General features: G+C 42.4%; 1 protein-coding gene across 2 annotated transcripts; it reads right to left on the bottom strand.

Moving 5' to 3' along the window:
- Positions 1-3,781: 3,781 nt before the first annotated feature.
- smpx (small muscle protein X-linked) lies at positions 3,782-8,054 on the bottom strand. 2 transcript variants are annotated; one of them, XM_063049923.1, is made up of 4 exons: positions 7,727-8,054; positions 6,457-6,518; positions 6,206-6,292; positions 3,782-4,340 (listed from the first exon to the last, which is right to left on the bottom strand). In XM_063049923.1, exons 2-4 carry the CDS (start codon positions 6,490-6,492, stop codon positions 4,212-4,214), a joined length of 252 nt encoding a protein of 83 aa, XP_062905993.1. In that variant the 5' UTR covers positions 6,493-6,518; positions 7,727-8,054; the 3' UTR covers positions 3,782-4,211. The 2 variants fall into 2 exon arrangements, with proteins under 2 accessions (XP_062905993.1, XP_062905992.1); XM_063049922.1 differs by lacking the exon at positions 7,727-8,054 and having other exon boundaries at positions 6,457-6,567.
- Between the last annotated feature and the right edge of the window lie 8,125 nt (positions 8,055-16,179).

The raw sequence follows: 16,179 nt of genomic DNA, 5'->3' as shown, positions 1-16,179 counted from the left end.
TACTTGTGTGATTGGAGATCACTATAGCATGCTTCAATTAACTATCACTAGCTCAGGATGGAGAGAGCACATTGAAAATATTTTTTTGAAACTGATAGTTTATCCTCTTAATTCTGTTGCTCAGTTTTAGTAGTTTAATCCATAATCATTATCTTGTGGCATAAAATAGATATACTGCAAGGTGTGTGTAAGAGCATCAAACTATCTTTAGAGCAGTAAGTCATTTGAGATGTGACCATGAGATTAAAGTACTAGTGGAAGCTTATCCTCCATTATAACAGTGACTGCGTTCCAAAAATATTTAATCACTGCGGAGTGCTCTGGGATCACATGAGTTATTGAAAGTGTTTATATTAATGCAACTCTTTCTTTTAATATTATGCACAAATCTGAGCAGCCAAAAGGCAGATTTCCCAACACACTGAGACTAATATCATAGGCATTTTGTTTAAAAGGAGGAAAACTGAATGCACATAAAAGAATATGGCTATACTTTCCACAGTTATGAGTAGGAAAGAACACTCCCAGTTTACTGGCAGCAATCAGAAAAAGCCCATAAGAACAAGTTAGTGGTTTAATCCTTGCATTTGAGTGATATATATATCTATATCTATCCCTCTCCCCCTCCACCTTCTACCCCTCCCCCTCCCACTCCTCCCCTCCCTCTCCCCCACCCTCTCCTCCCTCCCTCTCTCTTCTCTCCCTATCTCCCACATTCTTCCTCTTCCCTCCCCTCTATTCCCTCCTCTCTTCCCCCTCTTCCCTTCATTTCTCCCCTCCCCCCTTCCCTCTTCCCCTCCACCTCCCCTCCCCATCTTTCCCTCCCTTCCCCTCTCCCTATCTCTCCCCCTCCCCTCTCCCTCCCTTTCCCCCTTCTCCCCCCTCCCTAGATGCTGCAGCACCATCCACCAACAACAGGGTTTCATTGATGTAGGTTGTGGATTTTGACTCTAATTAAGATGTAGGATGTGGCCTGGTTCTGTTGCTCCTTTCTTTTGTTACTATTGGATGATTTTTGAAAGAAATTTGAATTGGGGCGGGCTGCAGTTAATGAACACTGAGCTGAACTGAACTGAAATATGCCTTTTGATTTTTGTGTTTTTATATTCTGTGTTCACTCTTTTTTTGTTGCTGTTTGCACCATTTTTTATGTGTGGCGTGAGGGAGATTGGATGTTCTTCTTTGAGCGGGTGCTTCCATGGTTCTTTGTTTCCTGACTGTCTGTGGGGAAGATGAATTTCAGGTTTGTACGCTGCATACATACCTTGATAATAAATGTATTTTGAATCTTTGAATCTCTTTTTAAGGTGCCTTTGAATCAACCTGCTTTGAAGCAGGCTGTTCAGATCACCTAGTCAATGCTGGCCACCTATACCCATTTGCAGCAGTCCTACATTAACCCTGCAACCCCTCAACTCTGCCCCCTCCCCTTCTACCATTCACCTACAATTCATAGTGGCCAGTTAACCTACGAACCTGTTCACCTCTGAGATGTAAGGGGAAAGCAGAGCATCCAGAAGAAATCAATGCATCAGGGAGAACATGAAGATTAAAGGATCATTTATTGCTGCTAATTAACTGACCTGCATATCATTAGGATATGGGAGAAAACAGAACAATTGACAGAAATCCATGGGGTCATGTGAAGAATATGCAAACACCACACAAACAACGCTCAAGATCAGGGTCACTATTGTCCCACAGGCTATGATGAACAAACACCTGCTCCTTGGTCTAACTGTGCAACTGGGTGTTGGGCTTCCTAACCAACAGACCTCAGACAGTCAGTATGCAGAAATGTTCTTCCCCAGGCTGTGTGCCGAGCCCATTGCTGTACACTCTGCTCATACACAATCACACAGCTAAACACTAGAGTAATCACATCTTCAAGTTCATCGATGACATGACAATGGGGGTGCTCGTCACCAACAACGATGAGACGGCCTACAGAGAGGAGGTGGAAGAGTTTGTGGCCCGGTGCCAGGCAAATAACCTCTTCATCAATGTCAACGAGACAAAGGGGATGGCATTGACTTCCGGAAAACCTGCACCACTCACACCCCTGGTCACATCAGTAGAAATCGCAAAGAGTTTCAAACTCCTGGGAGTGCACATCTCTCACGGTCTCAGAACATATCCTCCACAGTCACTCGGGCTCACCAATGCCTCAACGTTCTGAGGAGGCTGGAGAGAGCTGGTCTTTGCTCTTCAATATTCATGACCTTCTACAGAAGTACAGTTGAGAGGATCCTAACACACTGCATCATGAAGGAACCCGCCCACCCTGCTTATGGACTGTCTGTCCCCCTCCCATCAGCGAAGATACAGCATCTACACCAAGACCACCAGACACAAAAACAATTACTTCCCCCAAGCCATCAGGCTGATTAACACCTCCCCTGTTAACCCACCACCACTACACATCACCTGGTGTCACTTTATATACATATAATCAGTCTATCTATATAACCATTACTTGTAAATTCTGTTCTACAGGGTTGATTTTGTATTTATATTTATTTTGTTCTTTTATTGTGTATTTATGCTTACTGGGTTTTATTATGCTGTATCGGATCTGGAGTAACAATCATTTCATTCTCCTTTACACTGAAGATTGATAGTAATCGATCTTGAGGATGAAACCCAGCCCACTGAAGCAGAGAGGCAGTAGCACTAAGTGTCCCACCAGTTGTTTATTGCTGCTCTCCGTTAGAATGCATGTGAGATACCTGCAGGAATTATATCCTTCAAGTACTGCCTTTTGTGTGTAAATGGTTAGACACAGAATTTCCCAAATGAGTGATCTCAACATGGTTAATGACAATTGAACAAAATGCCTTGAAATATAGGATCCATAGGTCCAGTGATATTCAACTTCACTGGGGTACCACACTGATGCGGAAAGTAGAGCTGCTGTCTCACAGTGTCAGAGACCCGGGTTTGATTCTGACCACTAGTGCTATCTGAGTGGAATTGGCTATTTTTCTGTGACCATGTGGGCTTCCTTCCGGTTCAGCAGTCCCTTCGCACATCTCAGGTTAATTAGCTGCTGTAAATGATCCCTACCGTGTAGGTGTGTGGCAAAATCTATGGGAATTGATGAGGATATAGGGACAATAAAAAAAATCAATGCAGGACTAATGTCAAATGGGTAGTGGTGGTCAGCAAGGACTTGAAGAGCCAAACGACCTGCTTATGTTGTATAAGAATGGCCGTTGCTCTTAGTCATCAAAAAATTATTTCTCACCCACCTTTGTTGAAGTAACTGTTTCTGCATCCAGGTATAGTTGGAAGGTTTGTCTACTGCTCACAGTATGTCTGGTTGTTCCTCAATGTTTGTATCAGTATCCCATAAACTCACGGAATCCTGCTTTGCTTAGATGCTGAGCTAGCCTGCTGCACGACCACTCAGCGTGAGGCCCACTGAAATGGCAGGGTGGTGTGGAACAGAGTGGTCAGTTCTCCTACTCTGTTGTAAATCAGCTCTGCTCCTGTTTCCACAGGACAGGTTCAAGTTAGAAACAGCCCTGAAATCGCTACTGGTGTGTAGAAAGCTCGTGGTTCTCTGTTGCTAATGGTCTGAGAGATTGGGCTAGCTATTTTACAATTAGTACAGCAGTTAATGCTCTTGAATAGATTTTATAAATATTCTGACATGAAAAACCTGTTTCACTAACTATTTTGTTATAATCCTCCAATTATTAAGGGCCAGGATGAGTTGTAATATGACCTTTGCCCACTCAAAGCACGGGCAAACAAACAAATAAAAATGTAATCACGGTTCAGGTATTAGCACATTGTTTATTACTGTTCAGTAGACTTGCAACAAAGAACTTTATAGTGGGCAAGGATTCAGCCGCAAACAGTCACCACGTTCTTAGACATTGTCATGTATCCTTATTTAAAACATATATATTTATCTAATATTCATATATCAAATTTAGCAAGTCTGGTGGTTTAATAAATTCTACATAGTTTATAATAAATTTCATGATCACATTCTGCAGGGAAAAGTCAGAATGAATATAAACACTGATTTGTATCTTACTGGAGGCAATAGTGGTGAAGGGAAAGCTTTGTATAAATGATTGGTTTATTCTACTGAAGCCTGTACAAAATCTTGGGCACATGAGTATCCCATTGCCATTCTGCATGGGCAGAGGTGGCGCAGAGTGAAAGTCCATGAGAATAGTTAGTATTCTGAATCTCTTTTACTCAACCTTGGGGACAAATTTGAGCTCACTCTTGGCATCTTGGAGCTGCTTGAGGTTGACAGCCGGTCCTGGTAATTTCACTGCTCCGGGCAGCTCTTTCTTCTCGTCTGATTTATTGCATGTCCCCTGCATTAGACGAAAAGAATGACATGGAAAAATTAACACCTTTACTCCTTACACCAGGGTCTCTCTGGTCCATTGGTAGCCCCTCACTGCTGACTGAGAGGAGAGGGTTGTGAATTTGCTGTTGCAGCCCTGGAGTAGCATGAGCCATAACTCAATTCTACAGTTAGTACTCCCGTGTAAGAAGGTTATGGCATCGAATCTGTTCCAGTGACACAAGATCTGAGCACAAATTCTACACTTCCATGCCAGCCCAGAACCATGACAATTCTGCATTGCCAAAAATATCCGATTCTGTTGCAACTTGGTCGACAGCATTTCAAAGCCACAAAAGGGAGACTTCCCAAATGACACGGACAGTACTTAACTCCTTACCTAACATCGTTGAAACAGGTTATGTTTAATTGCTGCTTCTGGGAAAAACAGCCATAGGCAAATTAGTTACTGTGTTTGCCACACTGCAATAGTAACTGTTCTTCAAAAAAACTCCTGTAACTTGAAAGCACCTTGGGACATTTCGTGGACAAATGGACGAGCACTTTGTATATGAACATCTTTCTTTATGTGCAAGGCACGTACTCCAAAGTTATAAAGGACAGATCATTCTGTATTATATTGCATATTCTTATACATTGATCAGGAATATTGGTGCTTTCAACTTTTCCCAGCCAAATTAGATTAAAGGTCTTAAGCAATGCGTTAAATTCATACAGTGTAAGAGTGGGAGAGGAGGCATGGCTCCAAAATTCTTTCAAGGTGAGGAATAATTGAGCAAAATAAAATGTCATATTCTGACTTGCATAAATGAGATTGGTAGTGCACTATAGTGATTAATTTACTGAATGTTCAATTTAGAAGCTAGGGCTAATAATACAGTCACAAGTCCATATTCCTCAACTTTGGTAATTCATTTACCTGGATTACTAAGCTGGCTAGAATTTGTAATAATAATCGTGGAACTACTAGGTTGTTCTTAGAGTTCCAACTACTTCACTAATACTCGGTAAGTAAAGAATTCTGCTGTCCTGTCAGTCAATAGGCACAAGAGTGTGATGAAACAATCACCAACTGCCTTAATGAGTTATAATTCAAACAGCAATTCAGAAGCTTAAAACACCCCCAGGCAAACTGGCCATCTATATTGGCACCATATCCTCTACCACCTAAACATTCACTCCACTGGTGTGAAGTTTAGACACTACGAGATGCAGTACAGCAATTAACCAAGACTTTTGTCAAAGCTCTCACCCCTGATTTGTGACCTCTGACACCTAGAAACAAAGGTCTGCTAGAGGTGACAAGTAGACACCATCACCAATTTTTCTCTGAGATACAATATACTCTACACTGATCCAGAAACAATTTGCCAGCCATTCATCATTATTAGACCAAAGTACTACAACCCTTCCAAAGAGCACTGTGGGAATGCTCTAACTACAGGTACAAGGATATGGCTCATTACCACCCTGGTGACTGGTAATTAAAAGAACTCCTGACCTACCAGCAATGTCTGCATTTCATGAAGCAGCAATTTAAGAAAAGCCATGGCATTGTTTCTCTAATTCTGGCATATTGCCATAAACTGCGCCAATTCTTTCAAAACTCTTCACTCCAACTTGAAGCAGATGCCTCCACTTACCTCTCAGCTGGAATTTAGTTATCCCATGGATTAGTTTGCAGAAGGCAGGGATGTACTGTACTTAACACTCCACCAACATCCCCCAGTACACTATCAGATTGCTGTTTGTGGAAAATGCTGTTAATTCTGCCAAATTATACTAATGATTGCATTTCTAAAGGCAGTATTTGTTTGTATCTAAGTGGGTTCCAGATGCGTGGTAACTGCAGTAATTCACTTTCTCTCTTACCTCATCAGCTTCTACTGTACATTCTTTTCTTTTGCTGGGATGGCCAGCTCCAGGCAGCAAGGCACCCATGGGTATGTTTATGTTGGCCTGCAATTATTCCAGACAAAGCAACCAGTTAAGCATGGACAAACAATCATGGCAGTCCACAATAACTCCAGATAGGATTCAGCTTCGGATGTCACCATCTCACTTTCTCCCCCCAACTGGCTACGCGCGTCTGGCAACTTGCTGGCAAGTTTTATCCGTCTCACCTGAATAGACTTTACGTTGGAGCTTCGTTTGGACATACTGTAAAGAGAGGCCTGGTTTCCCGCTAGAAACGAGAAAAGACAATTAAATCCAAACATTCGGAATATAGGACTGTACTGTTAGAGTGCTGGAGTTGACACGATTGCTGCAGGGTTGTTGGAGACTGTGCTGAAGATAATCTTTCAGTGTTGCCTGGAGACCTCTTACAGGGACACAGCTATAAACATTTGATCCTCTGTTCATTGGACCCTGGCTGAATCTTTAATAGACATCGAAAACACGCTGTCAATACTCTTTGTGTGGTGCCGTGGAAAGAAGAGGGCGTTCGTGGGTGTGAATGCACTTGAATGAAGTTTTGGTTTGTCCAAATCAGTCACAACAACAAACAAACGCTCAAACGCACCAGGCCCTCCAGCTGGTTCGTCAATGGGGAACGGTGTGATTTGCGTCCGGAGCTGTGGCAGAGTGTTGGTAAATAGTAGCGTCACATCCAGCGATCCATTGAGGGAGGGGAGGGGAGGGGGTCGGCAATTAGGGTTTCAGGGAGGCGAGGGAGCTAATAATATGCTGAGACGAAACTGTTTGAAATGATTTACTTGTTCCAAACATGAAAATCTATTGGAGTGGAATAGAAAACCTTCATTTTTTATTCATAATGAGTTATGAGGATGTTGCTGCAAGGACAACTTTAATGCCAAATGTCCTGCAGAAGGCCACGATGGTGAAAGTTAATAAATGTTGTGTTAAAATCCTGGAACCTTTCAAGTCGCTGCGCCTAACAAAACAGAGAGGATCTGGACAGGACGGGGGGTGCTCGCGAGAATCAAAGCCGCAGAATAAGAATCGGAATTCACGGTGGCTTGCACCCGAGTGACTCACTCCATCAGAGATGGAAATTCACAGCAAGCTGCCAGGCTGTGTGCTGTAGGCGGGACAGGCTTTAGAATGGTCATCCCGCTTTTATGGGACCGTCACGTCACAGCCACTGGACTGGACCTGGCGCAGGGCTGAAGCAAGAGTCAGCCCAACAAGGTCACACATACAAGGCGAGAGTTATCGAGAGTGAGAGAAAGTGACTTTTCATGACAATCCCTATTACAACAAGCTTCGCGCTCGATTCCTTTATCGCTATCTCCGTGCGTTGTTTAAAGTTGTTCCTTTCTGGCTGGATTGCCTTGCGCTTTATTAAATCTACCCAGAGACGTACCACCGGGACTTCGACTGCACCAATCGGGAACGGGAGAAAGTGCTTAAAACTTTCCAAAATCTTACCTGTAACTTGGCGGCCGCCTTTTTGACAGATGAGTGGGGATTTTCAGCTTGTTATGCCGAGCCTACAGGTGGGATGCTGGGTCTGGTAAAACTGGGAATTGAAATAACTGAGGTGTTATTGGACGGGCAAGAGCCGGTTAGGAGCTGGGGGGCCGTACATCAGTCCAGTTTAGAAGCAACCAGCGAAAAGATTCCTGACGAGGCTGGCAGTTGTTCCAACTAAAAATAGCGGCTGACAGGCAGAGACTGCTCTTTTTTTTCCATGTTAGTATTTGCCCTTTTAACTGGAAGGGTCAAATCCGAATGGCGGACATCTCCTGAAACGGGGCGAGTTGTACGTTCTCGGACCTCGTCTATTTAACCTATATTGTTACTCCATAACTATTTCCCAACGATGGAATTAAGCCTGTTCTGGCATTGCTTCATTTCGCATCAAGAATGCCTTGGACGCAATGTATTCGAAAAGAAATCACATAATCCCTGTTTATATTTAACCGTATCTAAAATGACGCAGTTTCAATACGGGGTGAAAATGGTAAACAGGGATACAATGAGGGCGAGGAAGGATAAATACAGGATCAAATTGCTTCTGAAATTTCTCAAACAGCTCTCAACAGAAGAATATACCGACCCAATGTCAAGGTTATTGTTATTGTCAGTACTGTAGATTGAAACAGAGCTTCTGGAATCTATACGTGCAACCTAAGCTTACTTTGAGTGAACGGCACCCTCCTGTGATATTGGCATATCACGTTATTTGAAGCAGGCGTCAGGTTTACTTGATCATCAAGTTGTACAACTACAAGTAGCCAAGTAGAGACATGAAATTAATGAAATCCCATTCACATCCCATACATTAAAAAAAACCATAAACAAAACTTAATGAGTAAATAAATAATTCAGATTCTGTTCATTATTTCTTAAAAATCAATTTGCATATAACAAATAATTACTTTTGAGGAACAGTATTTGGAATTTGAATCCGTGTACTTGCTGGTTGGGAGACTGAAAGCTGAGAGCTTTTTTATTCAACAATCACTGAAGATTAAATTCATACCTACAATGCTATCATCAAAAATAATTGCTTATCATCTCCAGACTGTCATTTTCAGAAAGAGTAAATAGCAATTAGTTTGATTTACTTAGTTATTTAAAGAAATAATTAAAATGCTACTGTCAATGTGTTTCCAAACAGGAATGATGCTGCAGAGCAGTCAGCACTGGTCTGTGCCCTGGGTTCAGTTTTAACCTTGGGTGCTGACTGTGTGATTGGAGATTCCTGCCGGTTCAGGTATCCTCCCAGCTCCCAAAGACGTGCTGGTAGGATAATTGGATACTGAAAATTACTCACTGTAAAAAAATTGGGGTGGGTGGGGTGGCTTTCTCTGCTGTAACAGTATGGGTTACAGCAGCAAAGACAACCGTGTAACCTACCCATTGTTAGCCCAGTTGAAGGGTAATTCAGAGAGGTTTACTCCCCTGCTTTCATCTCATTGTTCCACAAATTCTTTCCTTTCAGATAATTATCTAGTCCTTTTTTGAGCACAAGAATTAGATCTCTCTCTAGTACCTACCCCTACCAGGGCATTCCAGACTGTAATCACTTGTTGTGTAAAACAACCTTTGTCATGTCGCATTTGACTCTTATGCCAATCACCTTCATTCCCTGATGCCCCTGCCCTTGACCTTTCTACCAATGAGAAGAGTTTCTCTCTACCCACTCTATCTGTACCACTTCATCATTTAAAATCTCTTTCAGTTCTCCTCACAGCTCCTGTTGTTCCAAGGACAATAACTCCTGCTTCTCCCGTCCATCCCTTCATTCCTAGGATCATTTGGGTAAATTTCTTCTACATAGTCTCCAAGCCTTCAGGCCCTTCCTGAGCTGTGACACTCAGACTGGGCACAATAATCCAGTTACTGTGTCCTGTATTATGTTCATCACTGTTGCACTCGATGTTGTTCTGCCAAGCATTGGGAGCAAGTTATGTTGGCACCAGAATGTGTGGTCTCACTTGCAGACTGGCCCCAGCACATCACCAGCTGTGTTGGTTGTTAACACAAATGACGCATTTCACTGTATGTTTGAATGATAAATAAATCTGAATCTGAGACTGAATTGGGTGACTTCTTCGTCCTTGTACTCTGAAGCCTCTGTTTTTAAAGGTAAGGATCTTGCATGGGTTTGTTTGAACAGTTCCCAACCTGCTCTACCACTTTCACTGAACTTTGTGCATCTGCCCCAAAAATCTCTCTCCGTCTTGCACCATATTTATAATTGTATCTTTCAATTGATATTGCCTCTTCCATTCTACCAATCAAAATATAACACTTTACATGTTACAGTGGAAGTCTCACTGTCACCTGTACACCGAATGCACCAGCTTTATTTATCTCCTTAAATTCCATCACTATCCTCTTCACGGTTCATTACTGTATACCACTGAATCTTACGTCATTTTCGTATGTGGAAATTGAGTTCACATCACTAAAATGAGAGAACCAGTTGTTTTCATACCAAGACAAGGTGCTAAACTTGCATAGTAACTTTTCTAACCTCATCACATTGATGTAGAAGATTGCCACGGGGGGGGGGGTGGCGAAAGTATGGATATCTGGAGACCGTAAGCGAAATGTATGTAAAGGGTTGAGAGTCATTGAATGGTTTATTGTATATAATTTTATTTTTGAATAAAGTATATTTTGAAATAAAAAATAAAAAAAAAAGATTTGCCACGGAAGGACTGCAGTGAGGAGGAGTCTGTGACCCACCTCTTTGCACACTGTGAGTTCGCAGAGAAGGCATGGAGGAGGATGGATGGGCTAGTGTCACATTTCATCCCCAGCAGCTGCGTTACAGAGGACTCTCTGATCTCCGGGCTGCTCCCGGGGACACACACGGAGACCAACATCCTGTGCTGCTGGCAGATCATCAACTCGGTGAAAGACACTCCTTGGTCGGCCCGAAACTTGATGATCTACCAGCACATGGAGACCTCCATGGGAGGATGCTGCCGACTGGCACATTCTCGGCTGCAGGAGTACATGCTGAGGGACGCGCAAGGACCTGGTGGGGAAGGACCACAGTTTAGGGTTCTTCTCCCGCGGGAGTGGGAGGGGTCGGGTGGCGGGGGGTATACCCCTCAACAATGGTGTGGGAAGGTGAAACAACAGAGTGCCACGTGGGTGGCTAAAAGTGTGGAAATGTAAAGTCCGTAATGGAAACATCTGTAATGGATTAAGAGTCATTGAATGGTTTATTGTACATAATTTTATTTTTGAGTAAAGTATATTTTGGTAAAAACATTTTGCATTCCCATTATCTTTTACAATTGCATTAGTAGGTCAGTTGACTTTCTGTGATCCTTGCAAGTGGAAAGCATTTCTTCTATCTTATCTTTTTGCTTGCTTCCATCTGATATAAAAAAAGAACTTCCATTTCTATGTGCTGTTTCCTGTTATTTAGTCAATTTTGTTAACTTGTTGCTACAACTGATTTTATTCTATGGTCTTTAACCTTATTAAATAGTGGTCTGAAGTCCATCAACCACACATCCCCCACTGATACTCCCCATTTCTTTGTCGATAGATTCTTATTAAGTGATTTGGACAAGTTCGCATTCTATCTCTGCTAGTCTTCTCTAATCAATCTGTATATCTCCAAGAGACCGGTAATTTTGCCTGCAATTGCTGATTATAGAAGTTTCCCACCACTGGGATTAGTCTGATAGCATTCCATGGATTTTGAGGAAAGTGACTATGAAGGTGATAGATGCAAAATTGGTTGATGTTGTCCAATTGTCTAAAGATTCCAAATGTTTACCATGAACTAGAAGACAACAAACACAACCCAATTATATAAGAAAAAGAGGAAAAGAGAAAATGGCAAACTATAGATTACTTGGTCTGACTTCAGTAATCTGGAAAATGCTGGAATTTATTATAAGATAGCAGGAACATGGTACTTGGAAGACAATGATATGATTGAGCAGTCAATGTGGATTTATGAAAGGGAAATTATATTTGATAAATCTGTTGAAATTTGATAAGGCTGAACCAGATGTTGTAATGCATTTTCAAAGAGGAAGGCCTGCAATAATTTGCCACAGAAACATAGAAACATAGAAAATAGGTGCAGGAGTAGGCCATTCGGCCCTTCGAGCCTGCACCGCCATTTATTATGATCATGGCTGATCATCCAACTCAGAACCCCGCCCCAGCCTTCCCTCCATACCCCCTGACCCCTGTAGCCACAAGGGCCATATCTAACTCCCTCTTAAACATAGCCAATGAACTGACCTCAACAGTTTGCTGTGGCAGAGAATTCCATAGATTCACCACTCTCTGTGTGAAGAAGTTTTTCCTAATCTCGGTCCTAAAAGGCTTCCCTTCTATCCTCAAACTGTGACCCCTCGTTCTGGACTTCCCCAACATCGGGAACAATCCTCCTGCATCTAGCCTGTCCAATCCCTTTAGGATCTTATACGTTTCAATCAGATCCCCCCTCAATCTTCTAAATTCCAACGAGTACAAGCCCAGTTCATCCAGTCTTTCTTCATATGAAAGTCCTGCCATCCCAGGAATCAATCTGGTGAACCTTCTTTGTACTCCCTCTATGGCAAAGATGTCTTTCCTCAGATTAGGGGACCAAAACTGCACACAATACTCCAGGTGTGGTCTCACCAAGGCCTTGTACAACTGCAGTAGTACCTCCCTGCTCCTGTACTCGAATCCTCTCGCTATAAATGCCAGCATACCATTCGCCTTTTTCACCGCCTGCTGTACCTGCATGCCCACTTTCAATGACTGGTGTATAATGACACCCAGGTCTCGTTGCACCTCCCCTTTTCCTAATCGGTCACCATTCAGATAATAATCTGTTTTCCTATTTTTGCCACCAAAGTGGATAACTTCACATTTATCCACATTAAATTGCATCTGCCATGAGTTTGCCCACTCACCCAACCTATCCAAGTCACCCTGCATCCTCTTAGCATCCTTCTCACTGCTAATACTGCCACCCAGCTTCGTGTCATCCGCAAACTTGGAGATGCTGCATTTAATTCCCTCATCCAAGTCATTAATATATATTATAAACAACTGGGGTCCCAGCACTGAGCCTTGCAGTACCCCACTAGTCACCGCCTGCCATTCTGAAAAGGTCCCGTTTATTCCCACTCTTTGCTTCCTGTCTGCTAACCAATTCTCCACCCACACCAATACCTTACCCCCAATACCGTGTGCTTTAAGTTTGCACACTAATCTCCTGTGTGGGACCTTGTCAAAAGCCTTTCGAAAATCCAAATATACCACATCCACTGGTTCTCCCCTATCCACTCTACTAGTTACATCCTCAAAAAATTCTATGAGATCGTCAGACATGATTTTCCTTTCACAAATCCATGCTGACTTTGTCCGATCATTTCACCGCTTTCCAAACGTGCTGTTATCACATCCTTGATAACTGACTCCAGCAGTTTCCCCACCACCGACGTTAGGCTAACCGGTCTATAATTCCCCGGTTTCTCTCTCCCTCCTTTTTTAAAAAGTGGGGTTACATTAGCCACCCTCCAATCCTCAGGAACTAGTCCAGAATCTAACGAGTTTTGAAAAATTATCAGAATTTACTAGAACAAAGCTAAAGTACTCAGTATTTGGGGCAATATATTGACATGGAAGAAGAACTTACCAGTGGATAAAAAGCAGAGAGGAGCAATAAATGAGCCATTGGAGGCAGTGACTAGTGCAATGTTGCAGGGATTGGTGTTTATTGGCAATACGATTAAATGCATGAGTGAATCAAGCATGATAGAATTGTCCATCCTACTCCAGCTGGGGCCGGCCATTCTGTGGGTCTTCCACACTATGCAAATAAGGCACAGCACTGGTGTGAGGACAGCAGCCTTATCTTCCACCTGGGCATGATGCAGCACTCTGGAATCAAATGCTGAATTCAACAATTTCATGTAGCTCACTTCCTCCATATCAGACCTAGCTTTTTCTGCTGAAATTCTATCTGTAATATTAAATCATGTTGTTTCCTCTCTCTTTTTACAGTCCCTGATCTGTTCAGCATTTCCTATAGCTTTCACCTGTATTTGACAGTTTTTCAGTCCTTTTATTGGTTACTTCATTAACAGCTGATCACCATAGCAGACCCGATCTCACACTATTAGGCATACACACTTGTCCAACCTATTCCTTCCTTAAACTGCCTTCTAGCTCAAAATTAACATGTTTTTGCTCTTTCCTAGTTCTAATGACGGGTCTTTGTTTCTGCTTGATAGGTGCCGCCTGATCTGCTGAATGCTTTCAAAATTTTCTGTTTTAATTTCAACCAGCCGCCCATTCCTGATTTTCATTGGCAGATGTTTATTAAGAAGGTAAAAATGGAATACGAAAGTAACCCCGCCAGTGATCTTAAAGAGTACACCAAAAGTTTCTTCAAATACATAAAGTGTAGAAGAGAAGCAAGAGTGGATATTGGACTGTGGAAAACAATGCTGGTGAGGTAGTAATGCGGGACAAGGAAATCGCAGATGAACTGATATATGTTGCATCAAGCTTCACTGTGGAAGACACTCACAGTATGATGGAGATTCCATGTGACGGGGGCATGTAATGTGTGAAGTTACCATTAATAAAGAGAAGGTTCTTGAGAAACTGAGAGGTCCTAAGGTAGATGAGTCACCTAGACCAGATGGTATACACCCCAGGGTTCTGAAAGAGGTGTTTGAAGAGATCATGGAAACATTAGTAATGATCTTTCAAGAATCACTAGATTCTGGAATGGTTCCGGAAGACTGGAAAATTGCAAATGTCACCCCACTCTTCAAGAAGGGAGAGAGGCAGAAGAAAGGAAACCATAGGCCAAATAGTCGGACCTCAGTGGTTGCAAAGATGTTGGAGTCAATTGTTAAGGATGTTGATTCAGGATACTTGAAGGCACATGATAAAATTGGCCGTAGTCAGCATGGTTTCCACAAGAAAAAATTCTAGCATGGATAATGCAGTGGCTGATTGGCAGGAGGCAAAGAGTGGAAATTAAAGGAACCTTCTCTGGTTGGCTGTTGGTGTCTAGTGGTGTTCCACAGAGGTCTGTGTTGGGATCGATTCTTTTTACATTACATGTTAATGATTTGGATGATGGAATTGGTGACTTTGTTGTAAGGTTTACAGATTATACAAAGATAGGTGGAGGGGCAGGTAGTTTTGAGGAAGCAGAGAAGCTACAGAAGGACTTTGATAGATGAGTAGAATGCCAAAGTCACGGCAGATGGAATACAGTGTTAGAAGTGTACGGCCATGCACTTTGATAGAAAAAATGAAAAGGTTGACTATTTTCTAAATGGAGAGAAAATACCAAAACCTGAGCCACAAAGGGACTTGGGAGTGTTTATGCAGGATTCCCTAAAGGTTAATTTGCAGGTTGATTTTGTGGTGAGGAAGGCAAATGTGATGTTAGCATTCATTTCAAAGGACTAGAATTTAAAAGCAAGGATGTAATGTTGAGACTTTATATTGTGAGTATTGTGAGCAGGTTTGGGCTCCATATCTCAGAAAGGATGTGTTGTTATTGGGGAGAGTCCAGAGGAAGTTCATGAGGATGATTCTGGGAATGAAGGGGTTAACCTAGGAGGATTGTTTGGTAGCTTTGGGCCTATAGTCACTGAAATTTAGAAGAGTGCAGGAGGATCTCATTGAAACCTATCGAATGTTGAAAGGACTATTTAGGATGGACATAGAGAGAATGTTGCCTATGATGGGGGTATCCAGAACTAGAGGCCACAGCCTCAAAATTGAGGGGGCGACCTTTTAGAACAGAGGTAAGGAGGAATTTTTTTAGCCAGAGAGTAGTGAATCTGTGGAATGCTTTGCCACAGAGTGTGGTGGAGGCCAAGTCTATGGGTATATTTAAGGCGGAAGTGATCGTTTCCTGATCGGTCAGGGCATCAAAGGATATTGGGAGAAGGCAGGTGTATGGGGTTTAGTGGGATCTGGGATTAGTCATGATGAAATGGTGGAGCAGACTCAATGGCCTGAATGACCTAATTCTGCTCCTATGTCTTATGCTCTTATATTGAAGGGACAGTCAGGGTGAGGTGGTTTAATTGGTAAGAAAATGAAATCAATTCTTTAGGAGGAAGTGACATAGGATCAGAAGATGTGGACAGAGTTGAGAAATTGCAAGGGTAAAAAGACCCTCGTGGGAGCCAGAAATTCCATGCCACCAGGATCAAGAACAACTGCTTCCCTTCAACCATTCCAATTCTTGAACCAATCTACACAATCCTAATCATAATCACTTCCTCATGCAGTAACACGATGACTACTTGGCACTACAGTGGATTTTGTTTTATTTTGTTCTGTGTTCCTTTTTTTATAATTTACATTTTTCTTTTGAATATTGTGTCTCTGATACTGTTTGCCTGTGATGCTATTGCGAATGAGTT

The sequence above is a fragment of the Mobula hypostoma genome, chromosome 6, assembly GCF_963921235.1.
Source record: "Mobula hypostoma chromosome 6, sMobHyp1.1, whole genome shotgun sequence".
NCBI classification, from domain to species: Eukaryota; Metazoa; Chordata; class Chondrichthyes; order Myliobatiformes; family Myliobatidae; genus Mobula; species Mobula hypostoma.
The sequence above is the reverse complement of the archived record's forward strand: the minus strand, read 5'-3'. Positions and strand labels throughout refer to the sequence as shown.